This window comes from Calypte anna, chromosome 7, assembly GCF_003957555.1.
Source record: "Calypte anna isolate BGI_N300 chromosome 7, bCalAnn1_v1.p, whole genome shotgun sequence".
NCBI lineage: Eukaryota > Metazoa > Chordata > Aves > Apodiformes > Trochilidae > Calypte > Calypte anna.
Window position 1 is genome coordinate 28297541 of NC_044253.1, and position 19123 is coordinate 28316663.

General features: G+C 46.1%; 1 protein-coding gene across 2 annotated transcripts in view; it reads right to left on the bottom strand.

Annotated features, from left to right (window-relative positions):
* Positions 1 to 13730: 13730 nt before the first annotated feature.
* Positions 13731 to 19123, bottom strand: part of NRP2 (neuropilin 2) — a 92096-nt gene continuing 86703 nt past the window's right edge. For both annotated transcript variants that reach the window (XM_030453940.1, XM_030453941.1), the window contains exons 16-17: positions 15421 to 15489; positions 13731 to 14729 (exon numbers count right to left, since the gene is read on the bottom strand). In XM_030453940.1, coding sequence (XP_030309800.1) covers positions 14476 to 14729; positions 15421 to 15489 — 323 coding nt within the window. In that variant the 3' untranslated portion in view covers positions 13731 to 14475. The remainder of the gene's footprint in view (positions 14730 to 15420; positions 15490 to 19123) is intronic.

The following is a 19123-nucleotide window of genomic DNA, read 5'->3' on the forward strand; positions in this document are numbered from 1 at the left end:
TACCCAGATATTTGCTGGAAGGCCTTCTCAGCAGCCATTTATGTCCAGGAGGTTCCTCCAGTGCACTGATGGTAACTTCTTGATGCAGATGGGGGATGAGAAAATAGGAGTGGAGTACTGCTGGGTCTTATACTTACTAACAAGGAAGGTCTGGTTGGGTGCCTGAGGACTGGAGGAAAGAAAATGTCATTCCAGTCTTCCAAAAGGGAGACCCTGGTAACTATAGAGCAGTCAGCCTCCATCTCTGGGAAGATGATGGAACAACTTACCCTCAGCACTGTCTCAAGGCATATCAAGGATAAGAGTTATTAGGAGCAGTCAGTATGGTTTTACCAAGGGAAAGTCATATCTAACCAACCTGAAAGCCTTTTATAAGGACATAGCCAGGGGGATAGATGACAGTGCAGTGAATGTGGTTTATCTTTATTTCAGTAAAGTGTCTGACATCGTCTCCCACAGCATCCGTGCAGTTAAGCTGAGGAATGACCTGGATGATCAGGTAGTGAGGTGGACTGTGAACTGGTTAAAGGAAAGAAGCCAGAATTGTGGCCAATGGGACAGAGTCTGCTTGCAGGTCTGTATCTAGTGGAGTCCCTCAGAGGGTGGTACTGGGACCAGCACTGTTCAGTATATTCATCAGTGAACTGGATGAGGCAACAGTGCACTGACAGCAAGTTTGCTGATGACACAAAACTAGGAGGAGTGGCTGACACCCCTGAAGGCTGTGCTGCCATTCAGCAAGACCCTGGAGGGTTGAGTGGGTAGAAATTTAATGGAATACAGAAAGGCAAGTGTAGAGTCTGGCATCTGGGAAAGAACAACCCCAGCTACTAGTACAGGTTGGGGACTGAGCTGTTGGAGAGCAGCATAGAGGAAAGGGACCTGGGGCTGGTGGTGGATGGAAGGATGCCCATGAGCCAGCAATGGGCCCTTGTGGCCAAGAAGGCCAATGGCATCCTGGGGTGCATTAGAAGGGGGTGGCTGCTAGGTCAACAGAGGTTCTCCTCTCCCTCTACTCTGCCTTGGGGAGGCCACATCTGGAATATTGTGTCCAGTTGTGGGTCCCTCATTTCCAGAAGGACAGGGAACTGCTTGAGAGAGTCCAGTGCAGAGTGATCAAGATGATTGAGTGGAACATCTCCCTTATGAGGAAAGGCTGAGGGAGCTGGGTCTGTAAAGAGATTGGAGGAGAGTGAGGAGCAACCTTGTTAAAGTTTATAAATATGTAAAGGGTGAGTGTCAGGATGACAGAGCCAGGCTCTTTTTAGTGATGTCCATGATGGACAAGGGTGCAAGATGGAGTGTAGGCCACTCTGCATAAGCATAAGGAAAAGCTCTTTCACTATGGGGGTAGCAGAACACTGGAACAGGTTGCCCAGTGAGGCTGTGGAATCTTGTTCTCTGGAGATATTTAAAAACCTACCTGAGTGACCTATTCCTGAGTGACCTATTCCTGAGTGACCTACTCTAGGTAGTCCTTCTCTGGCAGGGGGGTTGGACTCAATGATCTTTCAAGGTCCCTTCCACCCTCTAACACTCTGTGATTCTGTGATTTGTAATAACTGTGATTTGGCAGAGCTCATCTCCCACTCAGTGCCTAGAGTCACTGCCCCAGCCCTGTGGGATGATGTGCTGAGAGGGATTTTGGGATGCAGCACAAAAGCATGGAGGGATGCACTGAGCCTCAGGTGGCCCTGGGCTGACTGACAGGTCCCTTTGTCAAAGAATGGAGCCTGTGGAGGGATCTTGCTGAGGATTTGTCATTCAAGGTGTTTTTCATAATATTTTAAAAATGTGTTTGCCTCCTCTTGCAAATGTTCAAACATCTTTAAAGTGCTGTGGTGCCAAGCTGCTTCTCACCCTGTTTTAAGAGAAAAAGAGATTCCTTTAAGGAAAAGGAGCCGCAAAAAGTGCAGCAAACCCAAAATTATCAGTGAACAGGCTGAAACTAAATTAACACCAAGATTTTAGCTGCCCTTCCAAACTACTGTGTCTCACTGGAAAGGGTCCAGGAAAAGACAGGAGAAGAGACTGTTTTAAAGCATCTTCAAGGTGTGTCTGTGGCAGAGCTGAAACTCAGGCTGGGTTCTCTTCCCCTTGACATCAGTGAGGACTCATAGGCCCCAAAAGTGAGCAGCTGGAGGTGTAGGCTTGGCAGTGCTGTAATCCATGGGTTGAGCATCACGGGGGATGCAGCTTGGGCCACTGCAACTAGTCAGTCTGGAGAAGCACTGCCTGCAAACCCAGAGCACAAACCAGAAAAAGGAGCCTGATGGTGAGGAGACAAGGGATAGGAAGGAAGAGCCTGGTCAGTCTGCACTGTTACAAAGGAAGCAGAAGCATTAACCATGTGCCGTGGTGCCACAGCTCTGTGTGGATTACGTAGACCAGCTTGAGCACTGGAAATAGGCACCTAAGAGTGAGTTTCTTTTTGTGACAGATAATAGTCAAAACAGCTTGAAAACTATTCATAATGAGAACTCTGAGGAAAGGCAATGCTGCACGTACAGAGAATGAATGCTGTCATTAAGTACTCTTTGTCTGGCAGTTCCAGCAGTTCATTATCCCCCATCCTTTCTTGGAGAGGATGGGGGAAGAATGAGAGGGGTGAGTGTGTGTTGTTTTTTTTTTAATAATGCTTTTTTCTTTTTTTTTTTCCACTGTAAAGCAGAGCAGCAAAGAAAGAGTATAAAGAGAGTGTCCTGATTTGTTGGTGCCCTCTGAGGCTGGAGTGTGGCTCCTTAAAGAACCAGTCAGGAAAATCAGGCATGGCCTCGGGGGATGGAAACAGGCAGGGCTGCAGCCTCCCGCAGCCGGGCTCCCTCAGCCGGGCTCCCTCAGCAGGTCACCCCACACCTTGCACACACCTTGCACACACCTTGCACACACCTTGCACACACCTTGCACACACCTGGCACACACCTGGCACACACCTGGCACCACAGTGCCAGCTGCATCTCAGAATCTCACACAGGGGGTGTGATGATGCTCCTGTGCTGCCACATCAGCCCTTGGGGCACAGAGCCACCACCTGCCACAGGTGCAGTCTGGGGCTGGCTGTGAGTGTACCCAGCAGTGTCTGGGCTTTTGTAAAAGCATATCACTGCAGGTGATAATGCAACCACTTGACAAATAGCACCTGGAAAGGGGCTGGGTCCCCAGCTCTTCCCATTCCTTTCCTCTCAGGGATACTTTTTGTTCAGGCTGCAGCTGCACTGCCATGGCTGATCTCAGCCATCCCTGCTGGATGCTGTGACAGCTGTGGAGGCAGAACCTGTGTTGGGCTCCTGTGCCACCAAAACATAATTACAGCCTTCATTTTGTTTAATTAGTTTTGCTAACAGATTGTATTTATGTTCATGCTTTTCTACTTTTTTTTTTTCCTAGTGATTTCTACATGGATTTTTTACCTCTCAAAGTGTGAATACAAGTTTACTTTTAAGACCCAAAGCAAAACATTCGACACTGTCCTGCATGACATACTGGTCCCCAAACTGGAACAATACAGATTCAATGGATGGACCACTCATTGGATAAGGAACTGGCTGGATGGTCACACCCAAAGAGTTGTGATCAATGGCTCAATGTCCAAATGAAGACATGTGATGAGTGATGAGTGCTGTTCCTCAAGGGTCAGTACTCAGAGCAGTGCTATTTAACGTCTTTGTTGGTGACATGGACATTGGAATCGAGTGCACCCTCAGCAAGTTTGCTGATGACACCAAACTGTGTGGTGAAGGCAACACTAGAGAGAAGGGACGGCATCCAGAGGGACCTTGGCAGGGTCAGAAAGTGGGCTCCTGCATGAAGTTCAACAAAACCAAGTGCAAGGTTCTGCACCTGGTTGAGGCAATTCCATGAACATGGGTTGGGAGGAGAAAGGATTGAGAGCAGCCCTGAGGAGGACTTGAGGACGATGGTGGATGAGAAGCTTAACATGAGCCGTCAAGGTGTGCCTGCAGCCCAGAAAGCCAACCAGGTCCTGGGTTGCATCAAAAGAAGCACAGACACCTGGTTGAGTCCCTACTTTTGTGAGACCCCCCCCTGGAGCACTGTGTCCAGTTCTGGAGTCCCCAGCATGAGAAGGATGTAAAGCTTCTTTAGCATGGCCAGAGGAGAGCCAGAAAAATGATCCGAGAACTGGAGCACCTTCATTATGAAGACAGGATGAGAAAGTCGGGGTTGTGCAGCCTGTAGAAGAGGATGCTCCAAGGTAACCTTATAGAGGCTTTCCAATACCTGAAGGGGGCCTACAAGAAAGCTGGGGTAGGACTTTTTGCATGGATGTGTAGCAAGAGGACAGGGCTCATTGGTTTAAAACTTGAAGAGGAGAGATTTAGATTAAATATTCAGAAGTTCTTTACTTTGAGGATGGTGAGACACTGGAACAGGTTACCCAGGGAAGCTGTAGCTTCCCTCTCCCTGGAAATATTCAAGGACAGATTGGATGAGGTTTTGAGCAACCTGATCTAGTGGTAGGTGTCCCTGCCCATGGCATGAGAGTTGGATCTAGATGATCTTTATTGTCCCTTCCAACTTAAACTGGTCTGTGATTCTATGACCCTGGCTAACGTTTCTGACCTGTATTATGCAGCAGCTCCAGCAGACAACAGCTCCAGTTACAGTAATGGGCAAACCCCCCCCTAATTTAATGTACAAGGAGAAAGAGAAAACATCTGACCCTCTGCAATCCTGCACAGGCTGCTGCTTCACATCTGCCACCTGTGACACTTCAAGGGCTACAAACCCACATTTACCCCACCGTGGTCCTTCAGTGACTGCTCCACTGTCCTTCTTCAGGGTCTGCTCCCCTGTGCTCCTCCATGGGCTGCAGGGACACAGCTGCCATCTCACCATGGGCTGTAGGGAAATCTCTGCTTGGGCATCTTTACCCCTCCTTCTTCACTGACCTTGGTGTCTTTTCTCTGGAACTGATCTCTCAGTTCCTCCTCTCTTTTGCAGGTCTCTATTTTTATATCTTTTTCAGTTCAGTTTCCTTTCTTCAATATGTTACTTAGAGGCACATCCAGCTTCCCATGTGTGCTTGGCCTTGGGCAGAGGTGGGGACAGGATTGGAACCAAGGGAGCTTCCAGCAGCTTCTCACAGGAGCCACCCCTGTGCCCTCCTGCTTCCAAAATGCCACTGCAGTAACCCAAGACATGGAGGAACACAGATGGGCCTTGTTAAAACTTGCACAAATATTTTCCTAGCCTGCCAAATCACCCGTGCAGATGCAGTGAGTCACTGTGGCTGCACAGCCCCTCTGTCCCTGTGCTTCACCAGCGTTACCTCTCCTGCAGCTCCAGTATCAGGGAATCAGCATCATATTCCTGAGTCAGGATGCTGAATCTCTTCAGTTCCAGTAACATTCCTGTGTTCACAACCTTGTCATTATCCCAAAGCTGATAGACTTAGGAAAAGGTGTTCATTTTTTTTTAAGTCATTGAGCAATGTACTGTTTGTCATACTGTGAATATCCAGCAATACAAGGTATGGCAGCACTTTCTGTCTTCCCAAATCCCCTGTTGGGGCCTCCACCATTAATCCAGCACTGATCCAGCCTCACCATCCTGCTCTGCCCTTGAAACACACCCTGGTTTAGAGAAGCTTGGCTTGCAGGTCACGTTAAAGCCCCCTCCTCCCATGGCATGGTCTGGCATCGCTGCAGCATGGCATGGCCTGCCAATTCCTATTTTAATGTTTTTAGCAGCTCATTCCCAGACATGGCACTGCTCTGATGTTGGGAGCTATGGAGATTGCATCTGCAGAGTGGATGCAGCAGTCTGACAGCCATACACAGTGTAAATAATGCAGTGTGTGCCCAGAGCCCTGCACCTGCCTGCTGCCCTGGCTGGGGCAATGGGTTGTGGCTCTGACCCAAAACCAACTTTGAAAGTGTACTTAAAGGGGCCCATTCTTACTCAGCTCCCCCCTTTAAACTGAGGCTGGCACTGCTTCTCATCTCCAAGTTGGCAGGGACTAACTTCTTCCTTTGTAAAAAAAAAAATCCAAGTGGTGTGACTGTTTCCATAAGGCTGCAAGACTCAGGAGCCTCTCTGGTATCTTTGCCTGGATTTGGTCTATGCAGAACTGGTTTGGTCAAGGCTGGGCCTCTCTGTCCCAGGAAGACAGGATAATGCACTTTTCCCCCTCTCCCTACACAGCCCTTGGGGTGCTTTCCTCATGGGAAGGGTTAACAGTGCTGTCATCTTTGCCTTCAGCATCTTTGACATGTCATCCTCCACCTTCCCCCTAAAACAAAACCAAACCAAGTTCTTAGCTGCTTCAGCAGATTGTCAGTGCTGGTGTGTCAGAAAGAAACATGGAAAGCCCCCTTCACTCCCTAAAACCAAGCAGACATGTCCATCACCCTGGCTGACACTGTTGTTGTGCCTCATGCTGGCAGGAAGCAGCAGCTTGGGGTTTTTTTTTGCAGTGACAGTGACAAGCAGAAGTGATGGGACAGCCTGTGGCACGGCTCCTCTGACTGTCCCATCCTCATTCCTTTCCCCATCCCTGTTGCTATCCCTGTTTGGGCCATAAGGGACAGCTTGCCCCATCCTGGGTGCAGGACACCCCAGCACTGTGGGGGACCCCTCACTGGGGGGCTGGGCTGGCCACCCCCTGTGGGTCTAGGAGAGGGACACAGTGGGGAAGGGTGCACGTGGGCCCATGGGTTCTGTTCATCCTGTCTGAAACTGCCCCTGGCACCTGTAGGAAATGCCAGGTTTGTTTTTCTACATGTTTGCAGGATGTCTCCTCATCCAGAAAAGAAATAAATCAACAATTAAGAATTGCTGGGTGAGACTTGGTGGCAGAGTGCCAGCCCCAGCCCAGCCAATTCATTTGCAATGCTCATTAATTTGGGCTGGCCTTTGCTCACATTTCCACCAAGAGCATGTTCAAAACCATGTAGACATTTAAGTTTGTTTTGGGCAGTGTTATTCTAAAGTGGCTTTTTTTTTTTTTTTTTTTTTTTTTTTTTTGTATCTCTCTCTATCTCTTTCTTTTATGGTAATCAGATGTACTGCCAAATTTTCTCTTGCCATGTACATCAGCGAAGGGAACCAGATGCTTCATGTTTACTTCTGAAATGCATCTGAATGTTGCTTTTTGTTTAGTGTGTCAGAGGAAGGGCTGGCTTACAGATAGCATTTTGTTAATGTGGCCCTCATGCACCCTGTTTCCCAGCTTTCAGTGGGTCCTGGCTGTGGCTGTGGCTCGGGACTGGATCTGCAGTTTCTCTTCAGCATCCTCTGAGGCACCGTGGGGCCAACCCCTCAATCCCATGCCAGCTGTTCCAGACTCAGTAGGATGAGGCTGCCACCAGGGGACACCCCATGGTTAGGGTCCCCAGTGACCTGAGGTTGAAATGTTTGGGGCAAGCAGGGCCCTCCTGGCAGTCTCTTGAACCTCAGAACATCTTCTTGCTGTGAGGGGACACCTGGCCATGCTGTGCAGCCATCTGTGGCTCCCGGGGAACCTTGGGAGTTATCCCAGACCCACATATCATGGGAGCCAACCCCCAGTTCAGGAGTGGGTTGTGCTGCTTGTGAGGCCCCAGCTGTGGATTTGCTGGGCTAGAAGTGGTCTGCTCTGGAAACAAAGGGATTTGTTCTCTCACACGGGAGGATGCTGGGGCTGTGTGGGGGCTCCCTGTGCCCACCCCTCCTTGCCTGTGCTCTGTGTGCCAGGGGCTGCTCCTTCCTTCCTGCCCACGAAGAGGCTGAGTTATTGAAGCCCACCCAGCAAATTCTTGCTGCACAAGAACAACAAGTTGTCTTGGGCAAGGCTGTCAAAATACCTTCTCCACCAGGGCACTTTTGGCCATTCTCCTCTGCTTCCAACTCCTTATCTTCTGTAGCCTTCCCTTGCATTTTGACTCTTTATGCCCTAAAATGTTTTCATCACTGGGTGTTTTTTTTTTTCTTTTTTTGGGTCTGATTGGGCTTTATTTCTTCTTCCTTGACAGATTTATATCAGTTGTCAAGTCCTACAGCCGTTTGTCTCTGCCTTATGACAGACCTATCTTCTCCCTCACCCTGCAAATCAGATTCATGGCTGTTCTTTAAAGCCCTTTAAAATGCTCCGACTATAAATTTCATTTTCTTTAAGCTTCAATGCCTCTGCAGGCCTTCCCAGGGCTGGGTCCTTGGCTGCCATCCTCCCCCACTCCCCAGTCTGATTTGCAGTGTGTCATGGGTGGCATTTGGGGTCTGCACAGAGCAAATGTGTGCCTAGGGGAGGGGAGCAGGAATTTGCTTTTTCTTAAGCTCAGCCGATTCTTCAAAACTTGACAAGAATTGACTTTTTTTTTTTTTTTTTTTCTCCTAAGCTCTGATTTGTTGTGGGCTTGTTGTGTTTTTTATTAAAATGGTCTCATGGAGTGCTTAGATAGGTTGGCTTTACAGAGCCCCAGCTTCCTTCTTTAATAAATGCAGCCTCGGCTTACAGTTTTTCCTTCTGATGTGTCAGCTGAGGGACTCACTTTCCATCTCAAGTACACTCAGACTGCTTAAATCATCCTTATTTCTCTCAGCAGGAGACTTTTTACTCTCCAAAACTTTTCACATCCTAACTTAATATTAAGATTCTCTGCTGAAAGGGATGGATGTGACACTATGCTGAGGATTTCATGGCCAAGTGCTGGATTATTGCTGCAGTATAATGGGCTCCCCAGCTCTGGTAAGCACATTAAATGTCTTCTTAAAATATGAGGTTGAAATTCATACAGTAATGTTAGTCCCTGAAGGCTGTTTGAATTGCTCACCTGAGGAGGTGGCAGGACATCTCCAGAAAGCTCTTCCCAAGGAGCAGCACAGCCCAGGGCTGGCTCTGTGCTGTCCAACACAGCCTTTCAGGGAGGTGGTGGGATGAGGGGAGAGCTGCCCTGTGCCTCTGCTGAAGGCTGCTCTGCTCAGCAGTGTGCTTCAAGGGCTGCAAAGAAAGCTGGGCTTGCAGCCAGAGTTACTCTCTGTATAAACCCACGAGAGCAGGAAGGCAAAAATAGTGCTAGAAAATTGTGTTGGCGTTTATAAAGAAGTCAGTCAATGCTGTTATTAAGTGTGAGATTGGCAGCTGATCTGAAGGGTGACAAAGCAGCCCTGCACCAAGCCCCGAGGGACCTGATAGGAAATTATCAGCAACATCTGGGACAGCTATTTCTTCCAGGTTTGTAAACATTTAACCAAGGAAATGTTGGTGAAGTCTTTTGCAGCACTGAGTCCTGAGTCACAGCCCTGGAGCTGCTGCAGCAGCACAAGGAAGCTGGGCTGTATTTCTTCCCTTGATTTTTGGCACCCAGGCCAAGGCGGGGGTACAGCTGCTGAGTGTTTAATTCAGTGCTTTCCATTTCAGATATTAGGAGTGCAACTGAGTTATGATACAGGAGCCTAGAAAGCAGTTAAGGATTAGGTATTTTCCTATTAAATGGCTTTATTCACAGTGAGTTTGTTGCCTTAAATGGGTTGCAGTCGAGGTAAGACTGAGAGGAGGCCATGTGGGCAGAGCAGGGGCAGCACTGGCTGCAGTGGGGTTCCCTGTGCTCCACTCACCAGGAGTCAGTGCTTGGGGGTTCACTGTCACCTCTCGTATTTGGGTGGGTTTGGCCCATCGAGGGTGTAGAGCTGGGAGGTGTGAACCAAGGAAGTGCAGCCACAATATATGAGTGCATCCGAATTTCCTCAGGGAGGGGCAGCAGCTCACTGCTTGCTGGGATGAAGGTGCCTTTCTGGCTGCCATCAGTCATCATGGTCTGAGCACAGGGAGCCTGGCAGATATGGAGATGTAGGGGCAACACATTGCAAGGGACAGGCCCCCCCGGGTCCTGCTTGCCAAAACTATGGACAGTCATGGCAAGACTAGCAGCAGGTTTAGCTCAATCCCCTTGGATGACTACTGCTAGCGCCAGGTTCCAGGAGACACAGCAGTTCTTCAGAGAGAGACAACGGGATGCTTTACTTGCACCTGCCCACAATTAATTAATTACAAATCCACTCATTAACTCAGCCCCATGGCTCCCCCTCACTGCCAAGTCCCCAGCTGTCCAGAGAGACAGTCATTATTTGAAAAAATTCCCAATTAAACCTGAAAGCAAAGGAATATTTCAAAGAAAAACAGATGAGAGAGATAGCCAGGGTGCATGCACGATTGCAATCAGCTCTTGAGGATATGCTGGAGCGGCTGGATCCCCACTTTAGACTGGGCTGGGAATGCTGAAATTGATTTCATTAGCCTGCTCAGCTTATGATTAGTTGTGCCACATGAAGTGCCCTCACAGCTCCCCCGACTCCAGCCCCCACTGGTGATGGGTCCCCCCGAGGGCAGGGCAAGAGGACATGGGTGCCCCTCGTTTCCCATCCCACCCTGCTGGCTCCAAAACAGCCCATACAAATGCAAGCCCAGATCATGCAAAAAAAACCCCAAACAAAACAAAGCACCCTAAAGACTTCAGTTTCCTGAAGTGGGTGCCTGCCTGCCATTTGTGCCCAGGCAGCAGCTGCAACCCAGCTATCAGGCTTCTAACTCAGGGGTGCACACATCCGCTTCATTTTTCTCTTATCTGCTTTTTGCTCCTTGCTTGAGCTGAGGTGCTTCCTTAACCACAGCAATTTACAGGCTGCGTTATGGCAGGACAGGTCTGACACTGATTGAATCGCTTATCTGCCGTCTCCATCCTCCTCACTGACAGCCTCTCCCCCAGGCATCAATTTGAGCATCAGTTCTTTATTTCTGGGTGAAGGAAGAGCTGTCGAGATTGCAGCTACGCTGTGATCTTCATCTTAACCTGCAAGCTGCCCTTCATCACTTCAAGAACCTCTTTGATACACTCATGCTTTGGGATGGGAGCCACCGTCCTGGAGGTAAGGAAATGGCAGCAAAATTTCATTTGCTCTGGAGGTGCCTGGGGCTTGATGGATTGGCTCCCATTTGTCAGGGTGTCCATAAATAAACAGGAGTTTCTGTATTGCAGGTTCAGACCCACTGCTTCCCCAGCCTGCTCCCTGCATCCCTGAAAGGGAGAATGTGTGTGTATGCTCAGGGTTTGCATTACAGCCTTAGGGGGGACAGGCAGCCTGGGGTGATCTCCCCAGAGGGGTGGGTGGCACACAGGAAAACAGGGTGGTGGACACAGCCCTGTGAGCTTCCAGCCATGCCTTGAATTCCCTAAGAGTTCCTGGCTGGCCATAGCCTGCTCTGTTCAGTTTTTTTGCTGTTGTTGCTGTTATAAATAAATAGATACATAAATAAGCCACCGAAACATAATCTCTACCATAATGTTTATTAAATAGTAATTTTAAAAGGCTGTTATACAAATAATATAAACACCGTTTGTTTTTTTTGATGTGTATTTTTGTTTTGGGGGTTGGGTTTTTTTTTTTATTTTTTTTGTTTTTTTTATACACCAAAGAGTCACAGTAAGAGCTTTTTAAGTCTGTAAGTCCTGGCTCAGCCAGCAAATGGTCGAAATACCTTGAACTACAAACCCTGGAGAAGTTCCATTACTGCGTATGATTTCTTATTTATTTCATTCCCATGCTCAACCCCACACCTCCCCACAAAACGAAATCACCCAGCACTACAACCTGCCTGGCAGCAACACGTCCTTGCCATGGGAAGGGTGTGAATGAAACATCCCATTTCAGTAACCTCATTAACATCAATTTCTTTTTTTTTTCTTTTCTTTTCTGAATTTCACAAAGGAACTTGCAATCAGCAAACTCAGCAAACCTAATCTATTTGTAGAGGAGGATGCAATGAATTGAATGCACAGGTGACTTTTTTTTTTCTTTTTTTTTTTTGTTTTCCCTGTTGAAGTTAAAATCAAACACAGTTTTCTGTAGAACAGTAAAGCACCCAGCAGAGGTAAGTGAGGTATTGGCTTTGCAGCATTATTGGCCTGCTCCTGTCCAGCAAGTGCACACGTGTGGGCCCTGCCCTGTCTGGAAGGGGCAAGTGGGACACACAGGACAAGATACTTTGCTGGGCTCATGCCAAGTTAGTGCCAAGATCAGCAGTACTCTCCTGCCCCAGGTCAAGAGATATATTAACACAAGTCAGCCCCACGAAATAAGTCACATACACGATACATACAGAAACTTCACGAGCGTCTGCAAACACCGTATTTCTGAATATATGTATATAGGAACTCATCTCTCTGTACGCCTACAAGACACCATAACATCACCTCTTTAATTATATATTTTCACCTATTGTTTGCCTAAGTCAACTTTTCTACTGTATGGTCCTTTTCCATTCACCCTTCCTCTCTCCCGTTTGAAGGGGATAAAATCACCGAGCAGCAGCAGCAGTAGCAATCCAGCTTTGAAATGGTCTGGTACATTTCCTCTTACTGCCTATGCTTCTTTTGTACAGTAAAATAACACTCCTGTGGAAATATGTCCGTGAGGAACGCCAAATGAAAGAAGGTGATTCAAAAGGAGAATCTGAGATCCATTTACTGCTGTTTCTGTTGGGTGCACAGTGTGAATTTAAAAAATGAAGAAGGCCTTTGTGTGTGCACATCTCTTTGAGAGCATGGATGAACCATGGATGTTTTGATGACAGCTGCTGGTATCTGCTTTCCCAGTTACACACCAATCTCTATTACAGTGGAGAAGTCTTTTTCCTTTTTTTTTTTTTTTTTTTTTTTTCCTAAAAACTTACTGTCTGATGGAACTTCTCATGCAAACTAATGTTCCTGTTCCCACCACAACATGGAGCAGCTGTGGTCATCTCCTCTCCAGATGTTGCTCATCTACCCAAACACCTGGCTTCCTGCAGGATGTGTTTGCAGGGGCTGTGCAAGCTGAGCTCCACAGCACATCACACGTTGGGCGCTCTGGGGAAAGTGGGGGGAAAAAAAAAATTCCATCTGCAACCCAATCTATTTGCTAGGCAAAATGTGAAATCAGGACATGTTCAGGTATTTCCAAAGAACCCCTGGAAAAGCAAACCGAACATGTTGGAAAGGTTTCTCACTTACATATGTGCAAGGTGGTAGGGGAGATCTGTCTGTACTGAACTGGAAATGAAGGCATTGGCTTGTGGCCCAGAATTTGAACCCTTTTTCTCCATTAAACTGTTTTCATAACAACCCTCTCCCACAGCACAGTGGTAAATGGAAAGGTATTCCATGCTAGACAATGTAACCAGACCACTTGAAACTGGAAGGACCAAACTTCTTCAGCCAGGCTCTACCTAGTAGAGAGTGGTGAAGAAGAGTGTTTTGCCAGGAAACACTTCTTGTTTGATACAGCACTGATCATCAGATGGAGAAAAAATACTTCTTCTAAGGCACTTGTTCAAAGTAAAACAAATCACAGCTCATAAATAAAACCTCAGGTTTTTGCTGCTTGTCAGGAGCAGTGCAGCTTTGCTCCAAAGGGGATGTAACAAGCAGTCGTTTGGTCCACTGGTGCTGAGGGTGTGAGCTCCAGGGAGAAGGGGAGCACCACAAAGGTAAGTGAGGGCAGTGGGTGCCAAGGCCAATCTCCTGGAGCTTTTTCCCTGTCCATTTTTCCTCCTTGGCACTCTCAAGAGGCCTCAGTACTGTGCCTCACATCAAACTGGGACTGAAGCCCTTTTCCCAAAGCTATCGCCTGAACACCAGGAGCCTCACAGGCTCTATCTGTTGTTTGCTGCAATTTTCTCATTATAGCAAAAAAAAAAAAAAAAAAAAAAAAAAAAAAAAAAAAAAAAAAGAAAAAAAAAGAAAAAAGGATCAAGAGGGGTGGGAGATTCAAAGAAAAGGCTTCCCAATGAAGGCCTCAGCTGTTGCAATCCAAGATCTGGATTTAATAAATGGCTCTTATTCACAAATCACTTTAAGGCTCTTCAGCTTTCCTCAAAGAAGTGATTCTACACATAGTGTTTCCTTTCTATTTTATTTCTTAATGACTTGAGAAGTATTCCACCTTTGCCCCCTAACAGGAGAAGGAAAGTAACAGGTAATAACATGCTTCCATTTTCAGAACTGGAAACTACACCTCCCAAGACTTAGCATGAGGTGCTTGAATCCTTACACCAAAATAGGATCTGGACAGGGTCTAAAATGGGCAGGATCTATGTGTGTGTGTGTTCTTATGTTATTTTTAAAGACAGAGTGGCTGAAGAAATCCTTCAGCCTTCTCAACAACTCACCAAAGAAAGGAGGTGGGAAATAATCAATATTCTGTTTCTCACAACCAAAAGTTAAACCTGTCTCCCTTACCATGTTCCAGCCACTCACATCAGCAGAAAATGAAGATGAACCAACAACCAAGGGTCTAATCCCACCTCACTGGAACAGTCCAGTTTGTGGGAGTGCCTGCTCAGTCCTGGTGACCTGCTGGTGGGACCTGGCAACAGGAGCAGTGCCTCCCCTCACTCCCCCCATCGTGCCATTCAGTTCCCATAAAAGACAGCAAAAAAAGTAACTCCTCGCCAGCCCACCTCATGGGGTGCAGCACTGAGGGTGGTCCCCAGGGCACCCATCAGGCCTCTGAGCAGCACTTCTGGTGGTTCATCTTGACCTTGTGCTTGATGCCATCGTAGAGCTCGAAGTTGTAGTTCTCCAGGGTGGTGGAGCTCCGTGAGGACAGCCCAGCATAGGAGCAGGTGCAGTAGAGGAGCAGCCCGGCACAGATGGCCCCAAGAAGGACACCGAGGGAACTCATGGCTATGATGGTCACCAGGATGGGATCCAGGGTGTAGAGCCAGCTTTTTTCTTTATCCAGCTTAGGGGTTCCTGGAGAGTTAGTAGAGAACAGTGTGTTGTTCCAAGCCAATCCAAAGTAATCTGCACTGGAATGGGGACTTATTATCCAGGGACTGCTTCCCTCCCTGCCCCCCTCACCTTATCACCTTATCACCTTATCACCTTGTGATGGCCTTACAAGACTATAAGCCCCCCCTATAGGTATATCCAGCAGGACTCATTAGCCCAGGTCTCCAAGTAAAATGAAGCACCAAACTACCAAGAAAGGGAGGTGCCCTTCATCACTTCTACACTTCAGCCTATGTAAATATCATGCGAGCATTTTATGTTCACTGAAACTCTGGACCTTCGAGTTCCATTGGGTTCAAAACTATGGAAATATTCTGTCACAGCTCTCAGACTTAATTTTCTCAATTTACAAGTCAAAATGCCATGCAAGCAGCAATTAATGCTTGAGAGATGAAAGATCAGTTCCACTTGTCCTAACACAAATACAATAAATTGAATTTCCAGGGTTGCTGGCTGTTGAGAAAGGAAAACAAGAAAAGAAAACTAATGTCTGTGCCCAGGCACTGGAGCACCACTTGAGTGTGTACATTCTCAAGGTTGTTCTAGCTCCTAATACCCATTACAGCAGAGGTGTGACAGTAATGGTAGCATCTGATACTGAAACACACAACCTCCCCCACATAATCCCACACATCTGACATTTGGTGCCAACCTGGATCATCACTGTCTTCAAAATCTTCCTTGGAGACTGGAAAGTCATCCTCCATCCTTGGAAAGTTCACTAGAACAACAAAATGGGAAGCACTATTTTTTTAAAGAGGCTTTTCAGAGGCTTTATTGCCACCAGTCACTGGATTGTAAAACTGGCCAGAAGAAAGCAATAGCTGAATTATTGCAACGCTTTTCATCATGGAAGCAGCAAGAAATCAATCTTCTCCCTTTGGCCACCCAATGAAGACTACTGAACCCTCAAGAGAACAGGATCTGCTCACCACATCACATTTCATGACCACCAGAAGAGCAGCTTTTAAGAAGAGAGCAAGCAAAAAGCAAAGAAACCAGATAACCTGAATAGCACTAAGATGTTATCACTGGTGCCTGCATAATGGCCACAATTCACTATTAACATGCTCATGGGTATTAATGTAACAACTTTGAATAGAATCTTAGTGCCTATCATTACTTGTCACTAATGCTAGAGCCATTTAGCACACTCTACTTTTAATCTTTTCCCATGCATCTTATTGCACACAAAGTTTCAATGATCAAGTTTCTTTTTGTTTTTCAGGTAAATTCATAGTAATTTGAGCAAGTCATGTTATCATCCTTGTATGTTTTAATGGAAAATCTGGTTGAAATGGGGAGAGCAGCAAATTGGTGTCCATGTCTAGGCATTTATGCTAACACTTCTCTGATCCAAGTTCCTTTCAGCTGTGATATTTTATTTTTCAGCACAAATCAAGCACCAAATACACATGTGCAGCATCTGAGCAGAAGTAAGTTATTTTCCTGTGCAGTCTTCCTAGCATTATCTCTAAATACAGATACCATGGTTCTCTTTCAGTTTTCCAAAATAACACACTCTGTCATTGTGACCTGCTTAGATTTTTTTCAAAGCTGACTGTAACTTGGGGTGCTCAGATGATGAGGTACCTTGAAATGATCAGGAATGCAGAAAATCAAGGATTACTAGAAAGCAGTAGAGGTCACATCCTTGAAATAGTTGTGGCTGAAAACCAAGGCTACTGTGTGTCTTACCCAAAAACTACAAGAAGAGTTTAAAGAGGCTACTTATAAACAACCAAAACCAAATAATGTAACTTGTGACTAAAACGCCACATACAAAGAAATTATTCAAACCCTTATAATATTTGTTCACAATTGAATTGAGATTTAGGACTTGAAAAGGCTTCCTGAATTGTCAAACCCATTTTTTTTTTCATATCACAGGTAATGGTATCAAGCAACCCTCACCAGCAACATCTCAAGTTCACTTCCAGAGCCAGGGCTCTGCTGAATGCCACTATAGCTGCAGTGATCCTCTGTGCTGGGGCTACCAATAACTTCCCAAAATACCCATTCTTTGGCCAGGATTGTCTTTTGTCCTTCACACTCAAATGATTAAAGGAATTCTTTGAATTTTCAAGTGAAGCTGACAACAGGAACACACAAAACCCAACACTTGCCCCTCCTGACAGCAAGCTCTGCATCTACTGAGCCAGGTGATTAAGCTGACTTCAGACTGCTGGTATCTTGTTGAAGAAACATAGATGCACACCCTCTTCTGTAAATCCTCACTTTATCAGCAAGTTCACACGATTTCACAACACTTCCAGAACTGACAGGCCCAGATGGCAACATCTTAGGGCTGGAAGAACTGCCTGAGGGCCTCTGGTAAACATTTAGAGCTGAACATGTGGAAAAATAACTTGCAAAACAGTTCACACATGGCAACGTCTGCTTTGCCAGTCCTCCATCAGAAGACAAGCAGTGAAATTTGCCATTTGTGTCACCCACACAACTGCACAGAAACTGTAGCTTGTTTGAGTATGAGCAAAGGTGGGAATTGGACTAGGAACTGTTCAAGGAGCTCACATGCAGGGAAAGGCCACTGGAAGGTCTTTGCTGTTCCGTATTGTAGCTCTTCTAAATTTTGTGTGAGAACAAGTAAGCAATTTGATGTGTTTTTTTTTGTTTGTTTGTTTGGTTTTTTTTTTTTTTTTGGTTGGTTTTTTTTTTTTGTCTTTTCCAAGATAGCCTTGAGGGAAAAAACAGAAAAAAACCCTAAGTGTTGTTTAATCAACACTTTCAAAGGAGCACTAGTTCTTTCAGCCTGAAAGGAAGGAGCACTGGGGAAACTTGTAGAGAGAGTTTTTTATACAAAAACCCCAGACCAAAATCTATTTACTCTTCTAGAAATTTTCCCTATACCCCATGCTAATATGACTCCAAATCCTGATTAAATAATATGCTCCTCCTTGGCCATTCCTCTTCCTCCTCGGATTTGTGGTAGGCCCTCATTCTTCTGTTCTCCACATGTCATTTAATTGCTATTAGATTGCATTGTCCCACAACCTCTGTGCTGGTTTTGGAAAAATACAGCTCGGTGTATTTTCTTTTTCCATACTGGGCTTTCTTGAGTCATTACCAAAACCAGCTCTGTCTGAGTTGCTGTCTGTGGGAACTGAAGCTGATGGTCTCAGTGAAGATGATTTCCTGTCACAGAATCCTGCCTGCTGTTTGTCATCACTTACTGTTCCCCTGTGACTAATCCCAGCAGTATTGTCACAAGTGGAGCAGGCTATGGAAAGTGATCTCCTTTGGAAAATGGTCCCCAGAAAACCTCTGCAAGACAGGGCAGAATGCAAGAAACACAGAATCATAGAATTTTTCAGGTTGCAAAATACCCTTGGGATCATTGAGTCCAAACATCATCCCTACTGAAAGTAGAGTATCCCTACTATCCCTACATCATCCCTACTACTAAGTTGGCCCCTAAATCATATCCCCCAACACCACACCTAAATGACCCTTAAACACATCCAGGGGTGGCGACTCAACCACGTCCCTGGGCAACCTATTCCAGTGTAATTTATACTGCACATATATAATTATATTGTTATTTTATACTATGATAATAATATTATCTTACAGTATTAATTTATATATATATATGTACTCACACACACACATAATTAAATAATATTCCAGTGACATACATTGACCCGTGCTGCTTCCTTACAGGGCAACTTAAAGGCACAATTTACTTTGCATTTTTAAATGGCAAAAAATATACTGGAGAAGATTAGGCAAGCAAGTCAGGGGGAACTGTATTTAAGCAGAAGGAGCACTTTTTCTGGAGTGAAAGGCCCTTTTTAAAGTGTATTTGCTGAATAATGGCTGTGAGCACCTAGCTGGTCATGCTGAAACAATGATGTTAGTGATGCTGAGAGAAGGCTGTTATTGGTTGGATCTGAGAGTGCTGCCTGCTAAAAGGCTAATTTATAGGACCTGAAAAAAAGAAAATGAGATTCTAATCAAAGACAAGGAGCAACTTAAGTACCATATTCATATGAACTCACATGGAGGGAGAGCAGGAGAGAATCAGTATTTGCAGAGATTAAGTCATTTTATATGTACATATTTTTTAAAATAGTAGCAAGGGCAGGGATTGGTACAAGGAAGGTGTTACTGGAAGGAGAGTGAAGTTTAGGTTGGATATTAGAAAGAATTTCTTTACGGAGAGGGTGATCAGACATTGGAATGGACTGCCCAGGGAAGTAGTGGATTCTCCATCCCTGGAGATATTTAAAAAGAGACTGGATGTGGCACTCAGTGCCATGGTCTGGTAACTGCAGCGGTGGTTCAAGGGTTGGACTTGATGATCTCTGAGGTCCCTTCCAACCCAGCCAATT